We start from the raw sequence: 18336 nt of genomic DNA, 5'->3' as shown, positions 1-18336 counted from the left end.
TAATTATTGAAAAACGAAAAAATATTTTTATCCAAATAATTTGGTTTAATTTTTCTCAGATATTGAATACGAATAAAAGAAGCAATTACTTGTTTATATATAGTAAATGAAAAAAGAGATGGATGGTTTCGATTCTTGATTTAATGATTTATTTCAATTTTAATTTCACTCTCGAAGTCGTAATTGGCTTGATAATAAAGATAAATAACAATTTTAAGGCAATTTTTGTAATGAGAGTTGAAATAGTATTAAGAGTGAGAAAAAAACAGAAAATTGTCTTCAGGACAATCAAGGGAACTTTATAGTTGATAAGTATTCTGATTGTCATCATCAAGAAATCCCATATTAATCCGAGCATTAACTACATTAGGTGGAGATGAAGCTGTAATTGTGGTTATCGTTGTAGTTGATTGATTGTTGGGTGAATAGATTGGCGATGAAGGTGAAGATATCGACGAATGTGGTAAATGGTCGTTTTGATGGGGAGAAATGTTCATATTATCATTTGAATTTGATCGATTGTCAACTTCATCTCTTGCATTCGAATGATCTTCCAAATTCTCAGTGATCGTAAATATCTCGTAAACTGTTGGCCTTTTTTCACAATATTTTGGATTGTCGATTCTTCTTAAAATTGTATTACTCGGAGAAGAATAATTGGAAATATAATCTTTATTCTCAATCCATGAAGGAAATTCTGATTGTTTCAATGGACCCGAATTCGATGAACTCGAACCTGATGCATTAACTGTAGCCAATGGATCGATGGTGCTTTTCCTCCTCCATGGTAAAGTCGCTTCTGTTGTTGTAGTCGGTGTTTCAAGTGCCGACGATGTTGTAATTTCAATTCGATCTTCACCTTGAACATTTGATCGAGCAACAAAAATGATTCCATCATCTTCTGGACTATTGTACATTGAGGGGAAACTTGAAGCTCTCACTAAGAACAAATAAATTTAACCACAACAATTAGAGTTTAACTTGATCACAAAAGACAATTTATTAGTTAATAAACTTACCGAATCTCGACTGGACAGGCAATTGATTCGGTCGATGATTAACTGGCCTCAATTGACTCTTATTGGAACTCATATTCGCACCATTATTGGAGCTCTTTTTTTTACCTCGACGTCGATGTCGAGTTTGATTAACTAAATGTTGAACCTCTAATTTAGCTTGATGTTGGAAATTAGTTTGAGGAGAGACATCGGCTAAATCGGTTTTACTGTATTTACGATACTGGAAAAATGGATTGAATAAAATAGATACAAATTAATATGGTTAACTCATTGATACGATGTAAATTACTTACTCGCTTAATTGGTTTGAACATATTATCTGAGAGGACGTGATGAATTTCAAAATCAACAAGATCACGTTTCGATGGGTTATATTCAATGTTACCAACATCGAAATTAAAATGAATTGAATCACTATGATCCATTGGAAGATTAGTAAAATAAGTTGATTTAATTTCACCTGAATCAGTTTGTTCATTTGTCGGTGATGAAAGATTGGCCTGAGTGTAGGAACGAAACAGTGATGATAATGATTTAGTTGTTGGTAAATTGTTATTATTATTTTGATGATACAATGAAGGGACACTCGAATCCTTGACCATGTTAATTGCATCTTGCATATTTAATCGAGAGATTGTTTCAAATATTTTTCGAGATGAAGCTGAACGTTCATGGGACTCACGAAGAAGCCAATGTTTCAGGTAACGATTGTCAAAATTTCGAAATCTAAACACAATTAACAACAATTAAAATTCAATTTGATTGGAGACCTTTAATCATTTGAATACTCACTTGTCTCTAATTTTATAATTACCAACCATCATACCAGAAATATCCTCAATTCCAGCCATTAGGTGATCCATTAACTGTTGGCAAAACGGACAAATTTTCATTAGTTGATTGTCTTAATTAGCAAATTGATTCAGTTATTACCCGACAATGGATCCTCTCGTTCATTGTTTTCTCATATTTGTTACTTCTTGGCACTTTCAATATTTTAACCAACGGACCCATGGTCATACCTTGAAGGAAAATCAATTAATTGTTATTAACACATTGTTAAATTCATCTTTTAAATTTTTCTTCTAAATTAAAAACAATTTAGTGGCTATAACCATCAAATGAATTTCTGAGACAATTGGTTGTAATCAACTTAATCCTATTGATACAGTTAATCAAGTGGATAGATTACTGATCAGAATCGAGCGAATCATTTGATTATCCCTTCAATTTAAATGATCCAATAATCCATCAACTGTTTTGACTCAATTTCAAGCAATTTTAATGATTAGAAAATAAAAGTTACCCTGTAAGAAGACAGTAAAATAGACGAGAGCAATTACAGTGGTGACCATCATTCGTTTGGTAGGAACTAATTTCTCATTGATTAACAAAACCAATGCAAATGCAACTGCCCCTCTTAATCCTCCATAGGACATGATAAATTGCTCCATTCCACTTAATTTATGGAGTCGAAATCTATTTGCAATACTAGTAAAAAATATTACCCCTGAAAGAATGAAGAAAAAATCAAGAGAAATCATTAAATTAATAGAATGAAAAAAAACAATAATACATTGAGTTTACATATTGGAAATAACATTTTCCTTGTCAAATTACATCTCCAGATTATTGAAAATCTTTTACCTTGAAAATTTGATCATGAAAATTAATGGATAATAAATTTTCCTGTTATTAGAAACACTTAATATATATATTTCACCATGAATACTAATTGAAGACTATTAGAAACATAATTACTTCACTTATGGCTTATCATCAATTTCATGATCTAATTATCAATTTCTTAATTATCTGGATAATGAGCTAATTAATGTTATACCGATTAGCCAATTATCCTCAGTTTGAATCAGAATAATTTGAACATGTAAATGTTACAAAATAAGCTTGATAATAATTAATTATTAAATTCTGAGATGAGATTATCTATTAATCTTGAGGGAAAAGCCAAAGCAATGAGTACATGAGGTACTATTATATAAGATTAGTTAATTGTTAATCTCACCTAAAGCTCTGAATATTAAACAGGTGACAATTGTGGTTACCACAAACCAGGTATTCCAATTGTGACTATCAGTTACGGTACAAACACCAAGGAATAAAAAAATAACGGATTCTGAAGCATTTGCCAGCATTTTCATCGCGTATTTTAATGTGGTTTGTGATGTTTGACTAACGTTTTCATTGACATAATTTTTCATTGTCATTCCTGAAAAGGTTAATCTAATTGACGATTGAAGTGAATAGAAAACAATAAAGAGAAAGTTAATATTATATCAATCATATTAACGGGTGATAATAATACAGGTAAATGTTAATCTAATCACTTACGCCAAGATACCGGATAGATGAAACATCTCAGCGGTCAGGTAGGCCAAATAGGACATTACGAAGACAAATATTGGCTCGATTATTTTAACATGGTGGGTGAACCTTGAGACAAAAGCAGCGGCGATTCCCCAGAATATACCAATTAGGGTTCCACCCAAAGAGATGACAAAAAATGAGGTTATCCCACTAATATAATCAATTGGTAATAAATTACTTGCTCCCATTTCAATGTAACCTTCAAACATTTTATAAAGAACCTATGGTTTTAAATATTATCGTCCAAATAATATTTCCATTGGGATATTAACATGGGTTTCCATGGGAACACAATTTAAATATTAATATAATAAGAGAGAGAGAGAGAGAGAAAAGAAAATGAAGAAAAAAATTTAATAAACTTTACCGTTATTCTCATATGAATCTTATTACATAGGTAACATTATTCATCCATAAATCATATTAACCAAGAAATTGAAATGATATCATTTACTTTATTATTGTAATTATTATCATATGGTAATCAGGTTATGTTACTATTTATATATATTTTAATTAGTTTAAACTTCAATTGATTTTAATTGTCGAGGTTTTTGTCAACTTTTTTCTTAATTATGATTGTCATTGTATTGCTGTTAGTTGTTGTCAATCTTTTCAAATGATATTAACCTGAATCCTAAACATGGATATTGATTTGATAATGAATTAATCATCGTAAATGATAATTAACATGATAATAATTATGATAATGATGAACAATATTAATTTCGTGACTTATGATAAACTGGACATGACTTTTTGATTATCTCTATTTGAATAGATATATAATCAAGTTTTATTGATCATCAATTTTAACATGATTTCATTAAACCTCATGGTCAAGTTTATCAATTATTTTTACTGGTCAACAATTGTAGTATTTGTATTTATTTTCTGCTGATCCTCTTCAACTTCCGGTCAACTTTCATTGATGCATAAAAATATCGATTTAATTTGATTGAAACTTACAACTGTGACTCCATCGTTAAGTAAAGATTCACCAAAGACTAGGATGTAAAGGACATCGTTAACATGGATCTCCTCAAAAACGGCTAAAACTGCCACCGGATCAACGGCGGACACAATTGAACTGAACAGAAGAGCGTCCAGTAAGGGTAACTGGACACCGAAATAGCCGTAAGTAGCTGCCCAATAAAGAGCACCTCCAATAGTAACTGCGTTCCAAATGGTTCCAAGAACTGCATACATCAGAATTGAATTTAAATTATCAAAAAAAAGTCTATTTGGCATATGATAACCAGCGTCCATTACGATGGGTGGTAACATGTAGAAGAAAAATACATCGGGGGTCAGTAGAGATTGATTAGTGGACACTCCACCATAAAAGAAGATCAAACCAATTAGAACTCCCAAAATCATCAACACCACACTCTCTGGACATATTGATGACAATTTAGGAGTTAAATTGAATCCTAAGAGGAGAAATCAAGTAAATAAGCATTAGAATTAAATCATTTAATTGTCAATTCGATATAATTATTGTCATTCTTTCAAATTACTCGACAATCTATTTAATTGTCGTTCAAATTGAAGTGAAATTTTTTGTATTCATTTTCACAAATAATAGTTGATGATGTTCATTGATTTAATTTGATTCCTTTCTTAAGGTTGATTGATTTGAAAAAATCAATGAAAAAACTACTGATCAACTTTTTTCATCTCTCCTTGTGTTGAACAATTTAAAATCAATTTAATTATCTTCTAATAACAAAAACAAATCAGTTAATCACTCAATCTAAAAGGTCTCAGGTAAAAAACTTAAACAAATCAATAGGAAACAATCAATTTATTAAGTAAATTGTAAGTAAACTTAATGAACCATTTATATTAATAGTATTAAAATTTATTCATTAATTAGTTTAACAACTTCCGTACCAATTGACTAAATAACTGGAAAAAAAATAATGATAATTAAGGTACAATAACAATTAACTAATCATTATAAACCTTTTCTTTTGTTAATCATCTTAATCAACCTAGAAAATTGTAAACAATAAAATCAAATCAATGTTAAAAAATTAATGATAAATCACAATTTGGTTTTCAATGATAAATCAATAATCAATTATTTCATTGAGAAAAATTTTCTTTCTGGTTAAACATACAACTGAATTTGTTTTGTTCACAATTTAACTAATTGTTGACAAGTTGCACACAATCACAATTATAATTAATTGTATCAAAAAGTAGGAACCAAATTTGTTAATAGTAATGAAAAATTTAACCTCAAAAGTTAATCAGTTGAAGTTTATTAATAGTTTGTAAATCTAATTTTAAATTGTTAACGTATTCTTATCAATATCACCATTATGATTAACTTTAATTGTAACAATTAACAACTTCAACTAATCACATATCCTTTTTTTTCCTAACCCGGTAACGAGATCAGGATTATAATCACAATTAATTGTTTTAATTGTTGAACAGTAAAAAATATTTGAAAGCCTAACCAGGAAATCATTGATTGTAACTTTAATTGTCAATTGTAATCATCAATGAATAGTAATGATAGAAAATCTCAATGATAATTAATCGCTTTTTTTATTACACAATTTAATATGAAAAGAAATCCAAAAATATATCTACAATTAGAAACAATTAACTAATGTCACAATTTGACTGTCAATTGTTGTGAATGATTGAGTGTCCTTTTGATGATCAAAACAATCAACTAATTACAAGTAAACTTGTTACAATCATTATCAATTAATTATTAGAATTATAAATTTTTTTGACTGTCATTGCTAATCAACATTACTAATTAAGTTTGGTTAATTTACTTTGTTGATGAAATTTACAAAGAGCTTATGAATAATAATCAGTGATTCTAATTAGTTGATTGTAATTTGGTAAATTGCTTGGCCTTGGTTTCAATATGACTTTTGTCAAGAATCAAGAGACAATTTAAATTCAGTTTAATTGTAAGAAATGATAAGAGAAAATTCAATTTAATTCAGTTAATTGTTCAGTTTTCATTTTCCTCTCATAATTTTCATCTTTTCTTAATTCTTAACAATTAACAATGAATACAAATCTCAATTATATTACACCAACAATCATCAAGTAACAACTCATGATAACAATTAAAAAATGTTCAACAATTAATAAAATTTTCATTAGATAAATCATGAAATCAACTCACACAAACTCATCAAACTTTAATTGTTTACAATCAGTTAAATAGCATGTTCATTAATTAAGTTTTCTGGTGATGAATCAAAATATTACAATAGAAGGGGAAAAATCCTTTTTTTCTGATGTATAAAACCAATAAGAAATTAAATTAAATTGTTTCAATTGTGGTGACAATTTAACTTATCAAATTAAATCTTGATCATCATATTGATCTTGTATCAATAGTAACAATTAAATCCCGTCATGATTGTTGATGCTGATAATCAAAACGAAAAGTTGTCCACAGTCAAAAAAAAGATGATAAATTGTCGTGTTGTTAATCAACCCAATCAATCAAACAATTAGTCAACTATCAACTGAAATTGAAGGTTAAATTGTAATCCAATTTGTCAAAACAAAAAAAAACACAAAATTAACCATCCAATTGACCAACAATTAACTAATCATCATGATATTCAGCAATCAGATGAAATTCATCAAATTCAACGAGCAAGACAAACAAGATCAACGATAAAATTGGAAAATAAGTTTAATAGTTAATCAATAAACTAAATTGTGATCTTTTCATCTTCCACCAACAATTAGCATTCATTTTCTATTGATTATGGAAAGTTAATTAACTCACCAATTTTGGCAACACCAACAATTATGATCCAAAGACAAATAATATAAGGTTTTGAAACTTTCTCGAAATCAAATGCTGCAATTGCATATCTTTTGGTTGAATTTGAATGCGATCCAATTGCTGCTGCAGTTAAAACTTCAGCATCTAATTCAAGTGATTGTTTAATTGATTGAAAGGGATCACCAATAATTGAACTTGGTACTCCGGATCCGGAAGCGGTTAAATAGCAGCTGATGATAATCAATGGTACACAAAGTTTGTACATAATGTGAGTAGTTTAATTTAGTTGTTGATTCGAGGGAAAAAAATCACAATTAACTGTTGTTTACACTGTTGCTGTTAATTTCAAGTTGATTACCAACACATCCTGTGTATCTGATTGTTCAATGTTGATTGTTGCTGATTATTGATTATGATTAGAACATGATTAAGATGATTAACTCTTTCGATTAATCTCAGACTAATCTATTAACTGTTGTTGGCATTCACGTTGTTGTTTAACTGTACAATTAAAATAAACATATGATTAGTGATTAGAATGATCAAAAATTATCAATAATTTGAATTGAGTTGATGGTGATGTTAATTTAAACAAATCATTGATTGTGTTAATTTTATCATTGGACAATTAGATTGCATCATCAACTGAATGGCATTAATGAACGCTATTGATTATTGTCTCGTTGATGGTTAATTGTTATCGTTTCAATTGATTTGATTGTGTTGACAATCAATTAACTTGAGCCCATCAGCTCTGATTATCACAATTATCGTTAAAATTGATTGTCTGATGTTTTTTTTACTGCAATTTACTAATTATGATTAGGATATTTTTAACCTTTATCTGGATACAATCAAACCGATCAATAAATCTTACCTTTTTTATGTATCCTTAATTGTTGACAATTTGGAAAGATGATTAATGAATAAAATGATTTAATTAAATATCAATTGAATGAAACAATTTAGGAACTACTAATTTGTACTAATGAGATAATCAAATATAAATAACACCGAAGACAAGATAAAATCTAAACATGAGTTGATTTGTTAATTGTTATTGTTAAAATTATCACTAAATTGTAATAGAGAAACATAATTATCACAAATAATTAAAAACGATGACAAACTTGATGATTGTCAATGATAAAGTAACATAATTAAGCAAATTTGATGAGAATTGGAAAGTTGATTGTGATGAAGGCGGGAAATTGTATTAATATTAATTGTCTTTGGTTGATTGTTGATCTATTGAGATGATTCCAAGAGTAAATGATGATTAACAAAATGATCAGTTAATTATATTAAAATGAAGATGATGATTGGGGAGGAGGGAATCAACTGATAGCCTTAAACTTGATTAAAAAAATAATTGTTTACAATTGAATTCTCATCACTTTCAATTGTAAATAAGATGTTGATTAGTTGATTGTTACTGGAATGATTCTTGAATCAATATGAGAGTGAGAGTGGAGTGAATGAAGGAATAGGTGGGTGGGTGAATTCAGGTGAAAGTGGGTGGGGATCGAGTGAGTGAGTGAGAGAGAGAGAGAGTCGAATCAACGAATAGAATAAAATTTTCATGGTTAACTGAATTCGATATGAAGTTGTTTCAATATTCAATCTAGAAGAAGAAAAAAACTATCACAATCAAATTTTTCTCGATAAAATTATTCTTATTGATTGTTCTAACTCTAATTAATACAAAATGAACAATTAACTTTTCAAAATATTGATTCTCGATTGCAATTTGTCTTAATAGTTGATCATCATTTGGAGTTGATTGTTTGATTAGCTTATCGTTAGTGCTAATCCAGTTACTGGTTAAACGGTTGATTAACATTTTTTTCATTTCCAAGTTTATTGTTGATTAGATTGGTGATCAAAATGTAAACTTTTTGATCAAAGATATTAACCTGATACTAATCACAATTAACTTCTATACCTTGACATTAATTGATAATTTTGTTTCTATTTTGATTAATAGCAAATGATTAACTATGGTTTCAGTTTATTTAATTTAGTATAAAAGTTATAATTATCCAGTTTATGATTAGTTAATTGTAATTTAATGTAAATTTACAGGAACCGGAAGTCTATTGATTTGCCTAGTCCAAGAATCTAAATTTAGTTCAAGCTCAACAATTAAAATACAATCAGGGAATAATTTGTAATTCAAATTGGAATAAAATTAATTCGATTGATTCAATTTGATTAACTTTTACATTTCTCAATCGATAATCAAATTAATTGAACAATTAAATCTTTGATCGATGTTCACCTTAATATTATGAACCTTATTGTGATTTAAAAAATTTTAATTACTTTAATTTGATCAACAACATTGCCAATGAGATGATTATTAGTTGATCATTTGGCAAATCAACAATTGATTTAACTAGATTACCAATATTGCCAAGAAAAGTTTTTTCGTAATCAATGAATTAAGTTCAATCATGTAAAAACTATTAAATTGTTTCGTTGACAATCAACTAGAATCGCGAATCATGATTATCACTATTAGTAAATTGTTGACGATAATTAATTTTGATTCCAAGTCATAAAGTTTCTAGAAATTGGGTGCGTCTCATCTCGTGATAGACAATGATAAGAATTAACTAATCAACTTGAGGTGAATTATCATCATCTTATCATCAATTTTTCTCTATCATCATCATCATCTTGATCATCTTCATCTTGATTGTTATCTTATTGATTGATTAAATTGTATCAAAGGAGACGCCCAATAAACTGAATGATATTTTTTTCTTGAAATCTTCGAGTTCATTGAGTAAAATGTACAAACGTAGAAACAGAAAGTTCAATAGTATTAAATTCGTAACAATTAAAATCGATTTTCCTCTCGAATCACTAACCTTTCTTGTTACTTTATTCCAATCTCATCGAAAGTGAAAATTCAAGGGCTTGAGATTCACATGAGAATCATGATCACGAACTTTTGATATTTTGTACTTTTACAATTTCGTAACTGACTATTGGACATTTCGAGATCAAAATCAACGAAGTAAACTTGATCGATTCGAAATTTCAATTCTCTGGCAAAATCGAAACTCTGATCCTTACGAGTAATCATTAAATTTTATTGATTAGAACAAGATAATTATTTCAATTTAATTGATAAATTTTTCTTGCTCAATATTAACATTCTAATTGTGAAATGAACAATATTTGTTTTTTACTACGACTGATTATTGTGAATGAAAAAACTTAGCAAAGTTTAAATTGTAACAATTAATATCAAGAATGATAATATAAGTAACTAAATTTAGGTCAAATATTGTGAGTGATGATTTTTTTTCCGTAATCACAGTTGACACTTTCGTTGGTCAAGAAGTAAATGATTTAAATGCAATCAAAACACGAGACGGTAATTAAATTTACAATTAAAAGGTCAAAAATTGTAACGATATGGTTAAGTTAACAATCAGGTTAATCTGATATTAATCTATGATTCTGATTGTTTGCAAAGTCTCAATTTGATCATTTTGAGAGATTCATTAAAATAAATTATGAAATTAACCTGATAGATTTTTATGAATGATTCCAATGATTAAAATTCAATCGATTAATTGATTGAGCCAAAGAAAAACGTAAAATTAACCTTGAGACTTGAATAGAAATCGTTGGAACGAAACAAATGAATAGTTGATATAATATAAATATCTTATCAAATTATCTTGATATTGAGAGGAAAACAATTTAACAACAATTAATAGATTATCGTATTACTTTAATATCACCGGAAGAATATGAATCATTTAATTGTTAATCATTGACGATTAACTTGACACTCCAATGATAAGATTCACTTGATTAGTTAACAAGAAACAAATTGTAAACACAAAGATTTTTATATCTAATTTTTCAATCTAATTGTCTATCTGTTTATTTTTCTGATTACAATCATCTTCATTTAAGAAATAACAATTAAGATATAAATTGTTTCCTAATCATCAAGGTTAATGGTAACTACACCTTCTTATTGTCATTAACAATTTAGCAATTACAATAAACTTTTGCACTTTCGTTTATCTTGTTCAAGTCAATCCTTTCAATCCTAACCAACAATTAATAAATTGTTACAATATCTAGAGATGAATAAATCATGAGTATGTTTAACATGATTCAATTATTCATATTACAATTACAATCTTTTGATTGTTATAATCAAAGTAATCACTAATCATAATTATCTGGCCCTATGAACATTATGATTAATAATTATTTGATTGTTACCAATGAATCTGAGTAACAATAATTGTGACTTTTTAATTGGATTTAACTTGGTTACCTTGATTGATTGAATAATTAATCAAAACCAAAAATACAATGGTTATTAATCAAGTTTTAAATTGTTCACCATTAATTAAGTGGCTCATTGACACAATCAAAGATTCATATTGTTGTCATGCCGATTGTTCAATCATCATATTGGTTATTTAATGATTAAAATGGTTAATTAATTGTCCATTGGATGAAAACAAAATTAACTCGGATAAACAATTGATCAGAAAGCCTTAATTCATGGCTCATTGATTAACAATAAATTTAATCTCAATGAGACTCTAATTATACAATTAACTTTTACTGATTCAATTCAATGTCTTGAATTTTTTTGTTATGAAAAAAATAATCAATCGATAAATTGTTGATAGAAACAATCAATTTAAATAGTAAAAGATGACAATTTATTGATTGGTAAAAGAAATGAAATTTTGATCATTAATAAAATGATTTAAAGATTGGATGAATTGGATTAGTGATTAATCTGATAGTTCTGGTGATAATCTAATATTAGATTGATTTCTATCTAAAAAGTGTGGTAATTGTTCAAATCGTCTATTAAATAGATTGTAATTAAAATTAAATCCAATTGCGACTCTTAAATCACGATATTGGTCTAATTTCTCGTAAACATGTTCACCCCAGAGAAATTTAATCTCACGATTAAAGAAACGAGATAATCTTTTAACCGAATCAACTGATTGTTGAGTAATATGAAGACATCCCCTGACATCGAGTAATTCAAGATTTGGTAACTCGGAAATTAAATCGATAACATTATTATCATGTAAGCCCATATTGTCACGAATAGCTAATTGTTCACAATTAACGAAACGATAGATTAACGGGAAAACAGCGTCTTCAGGCCAATGATTATCCTAGAAATCAAAGGTACGATTAAAAGAGTTTCCATCAATTTAGTTAATCATAACAACTAAAGACTAGTCAAAGTTGCGATTGAAACATTGTCATCAGACGAATTAGATCAACTTAATTAGCGTTAATTACCGTGTATTGAAGGACAACATTTCTCAGATTAAGGTTACTCGTATTGTCCATTTCATCGTCCAGTTCAAATCGATCTAAATCTTCAAATCTTAAATAAAGACTTTCCAATTTACAGCACATTCTTATAACTCGATCCAGATCGCAGATACTTTTATAATCGAGTCGCTTGAATCCAAGTTCCAAGATGATTAGATTATAAAAGGGTTGAACTGCATGTTGAAGGAAATTTTCACCTAAATTGTAAGACAACGATTACTAATTAACCAAATTGGTTAGACAATTTTACTGTTTTAAATGTAATCGATCATCAATTTACCCACAAAATCATGGATATGAAGTCGCTCAAGTTTCTCGTGTTGTGATACAATGGCCAAAGTCCGTTCATTTGAATATCGAATGTACAATTGTTTCAAATTTGAACAAAGTGGAGCCATTGCCTCGGCGATACAATTAGTTGATATCATTTCGATTCCTCCAAGACAATCGTCAATCTGTCCAGGTATCCGTCTATCATAACGAATCCCGATTATGTTTGAATTGTCCTTTGCTATTGTACCAAGAGTTTCAGGGTCCATTTTGTATGGATCGATAACTTCTAGAATCTAAATATCAAATCAAATTAAATTTAACTTGGAAAACAACAAAACAATTAAATCGTCTCAAAGATTCGTACCTTCAGATTGGGCAAATAAGGAACCAGATACTTGAGAGCATAAGAAGCCATTACTCCTTGGCGATAATATAAAATATCATTAGAAACACTTTGTGGTTCTGTTGGAATGATTGAAAATCAATTAATTAGATTAATTAATGATCAAAATTTTGAACAATCAACTAATACTTTACCTCCACTGTAATCGTAGACTCCGATTAGATACTTGACCCAGGCCATGCGTTGGTTAGCGACATCTTCCCATAGCAAGCAAACTGTCATCAAATAAGATAAAATTATTAATAGAATGATTTAATTTAATTGTTGCTAATCATCTTGGACAATTAACCTTTCGAGACACTGATAAAGTCTTCAACCCAAGGTAGTTTCATGAAAATAAGATGCAGCACTTCAACCGGAAGATCATCAATTGTTATCATCATGTTGATCGATCGTAATTTCCAATAGAACACCAATCAAATTGTCACGAGTCACAATTAATTTAACTGTTAACATTTAATCATTAATTATAAACAACAAACCAGAAAAATGTTCACGTTATTGAATGTTGTTGAATTTACTGTTGTTTTCTGGTTTCTGGATATTTTTAACCAGAATTTAATTTTGGATCCTTACCAAGTAGTAATCTAATAATAGTAATCATCAAATTAAGCATAACAATTAACATGATTAACGGTGTTTTCAAAATGAATTTACTATTGGATAGTACATTGATTGTATCAACAATTGTATATAATTGAAATACTTATTAGCTAATCAGTTACAGAGTTTACAATTAAAAGATTTAACCATAATAAACATCTTGTCTTTCTAATTGTTTCTTTTTTTCTACAATTAAGATGAAAAATTAACAAAAACAACTGTCAAGTTAATTGATTTAAATTGTACAACAAATTAAATTGTCTCAAGTTTCTAATTATACTAATAGATGGCGCTAAAAATGGGTTCTTGATTCTGGTTAACCAGAAAGTAATCATTTAAATTGTTGACAAAATTTAGTTAATTAATGAGTAGGAATCTATAAAAATTGTCTATCTTCAATCTAATTAATCAATATATTAATCTAAGTGTTAATTTCTATGAAAATTGAGAAACTTTTCAATTTCAATTAAAAGGTTCAGAGAGCCAACAGTTTTTGTTTGTACGTCATCAACAATCAACAATTTATTTGAACAATTATTACTATAATCAAGTAAATTCATTAACCCTTAATCTTAAAATTGATTTAACAAAGTTCATCAAGATTAACTATAAATACAATCAGTTAATAATAATCAAAGTCAAAGACAGACAATGATGAACAGCTAATAACAAGTCTAGATAATGGAAATAAGTATTTACAATTTGATTAAAAGGATTGAATCTAAAGATAATTTGGTCAATTAAATGGCAAACAATTAACACGAGTAGAGAAACAGTTTAGTTGCAATTAAGAAAAGGATATGTTGAAACAATGGAAAAAGGCGCGTCCATTAGTCCATATGAATTGAATTCTCACTTTAGTTTATCTCTCTCTCTTCATCTCTCTCTTGATTCTTTGTCTCTGTTTAATTGCTTTTTTCCTGTTTAACTTTAAATTAATTTCTCCTTGTGAATACATCATCATAACCATCATAATTTAATTTAATCCAATTAGACACCAACAATTTAGAGAGAGAGAGAGAAACAAAAATCTTTATCTGATTCTCTGTAGTTCATTTTAGGTTTCGTTCTGATTATTTACCTTTCGATATTTTTTTCTTTCTATTTTAAACTAATTGTCAGATTCTATTACTTAATCAATCAGTTATTTAATTTTTCCAATATAAAAGAGCTTAATCACTTTATATTAACCTTCTAATTGTGACAATCTATTCTCTCTCTCTACTCTTGACCAACACCTTTTAGTTCACTGGACATCATACACAAAGGAAACTCTCTGAAGGAGGGAATTTGTTTTTCTCTTTGCTTTTCTCCATCTTCTTGTTATTATTATTGTCTCTTTTTCCTTATCCTTGATAACCATAGTTCCTCATGATGTGGTGTACAATTAGATCACAATCATCATTGTTTTGTGTCGTTATTATTAATTTAATCGTCAATTGTTGGTGTAAATCACCAGAAACCAGAAGATTAGGTGGACCAGTAAATACGGTTGGTCTGAATGGGCTTTGGCCTTCACGTGGACCTGGACTACACTATGACCTCGTACCATCAGCTGATCTTAGACCCATAGTTTTGAGTAAGTCTACCAAAGTAAATGATAACTGAATTATACCTTAATTGTTTTCGAAAACCTCTTCTCATTATAAAAATTGTTTGTAGATTTTGTATTTATTATTTAACTCAAATAATTGTATACAAATCGTGATAGGGATTCAGTCTGATTTTTGAACAATTTTCGTACCAATTAAGTACCAGAAAGTGACTTAAATAGATTCACCATGATGAATGAAAACAATTGATCACAATCACTTAGGAATAATCCTTAGATTACATTGAACTTTTGGAATAGTAAATCTGATGATTAACTGATTACATTGAAACAATTATTGTTTTAAATCATTTATTGTTCACAAATACTTATAAAATTATCAGATTTTTTTATTGCTGATCAATAAATTTGCTAAACAATTACCTCATGGTGATTAAAACAATCATCCGATTGATTAATTGTTGTCATACATGATTTTAGAATCGTTTACATGATGATGTCTGATTAAAATAGACAACTAATAACAATTATTACTAATTGAGAGCCAGATTGTGATTAAAATTTGAAGAATACTAAATTGTTAGGATGCTAATTGAATCTAAAGTACATCACCTAGAATATTATGAAAGTCAAGCAAGATAATGACAATAAATTGATTACTAAGGCTATCCAAGTATCGTAAAGTGTATCCATTGATTTGTAAACTCAATCAATGTTATTATTAGAACTACAATACAATTGAATGATTGATTAATCAACACAATTTGATTTATTCTAAAGTTCCTGGTGATGGAGGAAGTCAATTGGATGCAAAGATTGATAAACCTGAGGTGGTTCATTATTTTTGCCAGAAAAAGAGTTCAGATTATTTTAATCTCTGGTTAAATCTTGCTGATTTGGTTCCTTTCGTGGTTGATTGTTGGGTTGACAATATGAGGCTAGTTTACGACAATGTAACTCGTAAGACCTCAAACCCACCGGGTGTTGTAACTCGAGTCCCTGGTTTCGGTAATACCACAACGGTTGAATATGTTGATCCGAGTCAAGTGTCAGTTTCCGGTTATTTCAACCAGTTGGCCAAAGTCATGGTGGAAATGGGATATTCCCGGGGATCAAATATTCTTGGTGCTCCATATGATTTCAGAAAAGCTCCAAGTAAGTATAATATTCATCTAATTAATCAGGTTGATTCTATTCTGGTTATTATTATGATTAAATTAATCATCTAATTGTTTGAATCTCATTCAGATGAGATGGATGAATACTACAAGAATTTTAAAGATATGATCGAATCAACTTACAAGAAAACTGGTCAGAGGTTGGTTCTAATCTGTCATTCGATGGGATGTCCAGTTACTTTGTACTTTCTCAACAATCAAAGTCAAGATTGGAAAGATCTTCATATTGGAAGTCTAATCAGTTTGGCCGGTGCTTGGGGTGGGGCAATTAAGGCTTTAAAAGCATTTACCTCAGGTGACAATTTAGGGGTAATCGTGATCCCCGCTCTCAAAGTTCGTAAAGATGAGCAAACTTTTCCCAGTTTAGCTTTTCTCATGCCTTCCGATAAATTCTGGTCCCCAGATGAAGTTATCATGACAACAAGTGAAATGAATGTAACTACATCCAATTATGAGCAATTTTTCAATCTAATCAACAATCCAATTGGATTTGAGATGTGGAAAGATGTTCACAATTTAATTTACGATTTAACCCCTCCTGGTGTTGAAGTTCATTGTCTCCATGGAACTGGTATTGACACCATGGAGTTTCTTGACTATCGAAATGTTAAATTTCCCGATCATCAGCCAAAAATTACATTCGGAAACGGAGACGGAACCGTGAATGAAAAAAGCCTAAAGGGTTGCCTTCGCTGGGAAGGTCAACAAAAACAGCGAGTATTTTATAAACAGTTCAACAAAATTGATCATATGTCCATCCTTTCAGATCCATTGGTCATTCAATACATAAGATCAGTTGTAAACAGAGAAGCTAATTAACAATAATCAACGACCTGTTCCTAAATATATATAAAAATCACCACTCTCATTATTGGTTAACAATACAATTACAGATCAACCGCAACAATATCTCAAAATTTGTCAAATTTAGTCACCTAACAATTAAGTTAATTTAGTAATCAATTTTTAGTAAACACTATTTTTATGTAAACATTTACCTTTGTTGTCCAACCTTTTTTAACCATTGTTACAATTGAACAATTAAATCCTTTGTTAATTATTTTAATTTTTTCTTCTAATTGATTCATTCAATCGTTTGTATTGATCGTGTTAACTTGATTAAGTTTTTCAGTGTTCAAAGTTTTAAATTTTGTGTCTTCCGTTTGGATTAATTTGTTTTCGAACAAAAAAAAAACAATCAAAATGTCCAATGAAGAAGCTTCAACAACTACTCATCGACGAAAACGAAATGACCGAAGTGGTTTCGTCGTTTACCTTTACCGAATGTTGAAATCGATCGATGAAAAAGCTTCGATCAATCGAAAGGCGATGCTTTGTGTCAATGGAATGGTTTGTGATCTTCTTCATAAAATCGCTCGAGAAGCGAGTGATTTGGTTGAACAAACTCACAAACACACTATTCAAGTTCGAGAGATTAAAGCGGCAACCAACCTGTTGATTCGAGGTGATCTAAACAAGGAAGTTCACGAACAAGCTGCTGAAGCCTTGGCTCGATTTACTTCAGGTAAAGGTGGAGCAGGAAAAGGAAAGTCCAAACGGAAGAGCAAGAAATCTGGACATCGATCAAAACGATCCAATACAATGTGAAACTCTTTCGATCGATAATATCTTCTTCGACCCTTTTAAGGTCAAATCGAAATTGTATTCGAAACAAAGAAAACAACAACAACAATTGAAAGAAACTAAATAAACATCATAATAAAAAGAGAGAAGAGAAAAACTAAATTCGAAAATGAACAAAAATTCTTTCGCGCGACTTCTATGAGAAC

The 18336-nt window shown here is 29.2% G+C and overlaps 4 protein-coding genes across 5 annotated transcripts; 2 read left to right on the top strand and 2 right to left on the bottom strand.

Annotated features, from left to right (window-relative positions):
• Positions 1 to 132: 132 nt before the first annotated feature.
• On the bottom strand, positions 133 to 8777 carry LOC128389710 (probable Na(+)/H(+) antiporter nhx-9). The gene is made up of 11 exons (XM_053349341.1): positions 8066 to 8777; positions 7189 to 7689; positions 4377 to 4840; positions 3372 to 3628; positions 3046 to 3263; positions 2326 to 2529; positions 1953 to 2041; positions 1812 to 1885; positions 1313 to 1745; positions 1020 to 1239; positions 133 to 940 (listed from the first exon to the last, which is right to left on the bottom strand). The coding sequence occupies exons 2-11, from the start codon at positions 7451 to 7453 to the stop codon at positions 300 to 302; spliced, it is 2865 nt and encodes a 954-aa protein (XP_053205316.1). The 5' UTR covers positions 7454 to 7689; positions 8066 to 8777; the 3' UTR covers positions 133 to 299.
• Positions 8778 to 11844: 3067 nt separating this feature from the next.
• On the bottom strand, positions 11845 to 14016 carry LOC128389768 (uncharacterized). 2 transcript variants are annotated; one of them, XM_053349399.1, is made up of 7 exons: positions 13790 to 14016; positions 13503 to 13659; positions 13348 to 13428; positions 13175 to 13272; positions 12818 to 13103; positions 12502 to 12734; positions 11845 to 12371 (listed from the first exon to the last, which is right to left on the bottom strand). In XM_053349399.1, the coding sequence occupies exons 2-7, from the start codon at positions 13594 to 13596 to the stop codon at positions 11973 to 11975; spliced, it is 1191 nt and encodes a 396-aa protein (XP_053205374.1). In that variant the 5' UTR covers positions 13597 to 13659; positions 13790 to 14016; the 3' UTR covers positions 11845 to 11972. The 2 variants fall into 2 exon arrangements, with proteins under 2 accessions (XP_053205374.1, XP_053205373.1); XM_053349398.1 differs by having other exon boundaries at positions 13503 to 14016.
• Positions 14017 to 14657: 641 nt separating this feature from the next.
• On the top strand, positions 14658 to 17612 carry LOC128389707 (phospholipase A2 group XV-like). The gene is made up of 3 exons (XM_053349338.1): positions 14658 to 15395; positions 16149 to 16523; positions 16617 to 17612. Exons 1-3 carry the CDS (start codon positions 15188 to 15190, stop codon positions 17363 to 17365), a joined length of 1332 nt encoding a protein of 443 aa, XP_053205313.1. The 5' UTR covers positions 14658 to 15187; the 3' UTR covers positions 17366 to 17612.
• A 137-nt stretch (positions 17613 to 17749) lies between these two features.
• Positions 17750 to 18154, top strand: LOC128389764 (histone H2B.v3-like). Its single transcript, XM_053349395.1, has one exon. It carries the CDS (start codon positions 17750 to 17752, stop codon positions 18152 to 18154), a length of 405 nt encoding a protein of 134 aa, XP_053205370.1.
• Positions 18155 to 18336: the final 182 nt, after the last annotated feature.

Source organism: Panonychus citri, unplaced genomic scaffold, assembly GCF_014898815.1.
Source record: "Panonychus citri isolate SS breed McGregor unplaced genomic scaffold, ASM1489881v1 Contig00110, whole genome shotgun sequence".
Lineage (NCBI taxonomy): Eukaryota > Metazoa > Arthropoda > Arachnida > Trombidiformes > Tetranychidae > Panonychus > Panonychus citri.
Note: the sequence above shows the minus strand (reverse complement) of the source record. Positions and strands in the feature narration are given on the sequence as shown.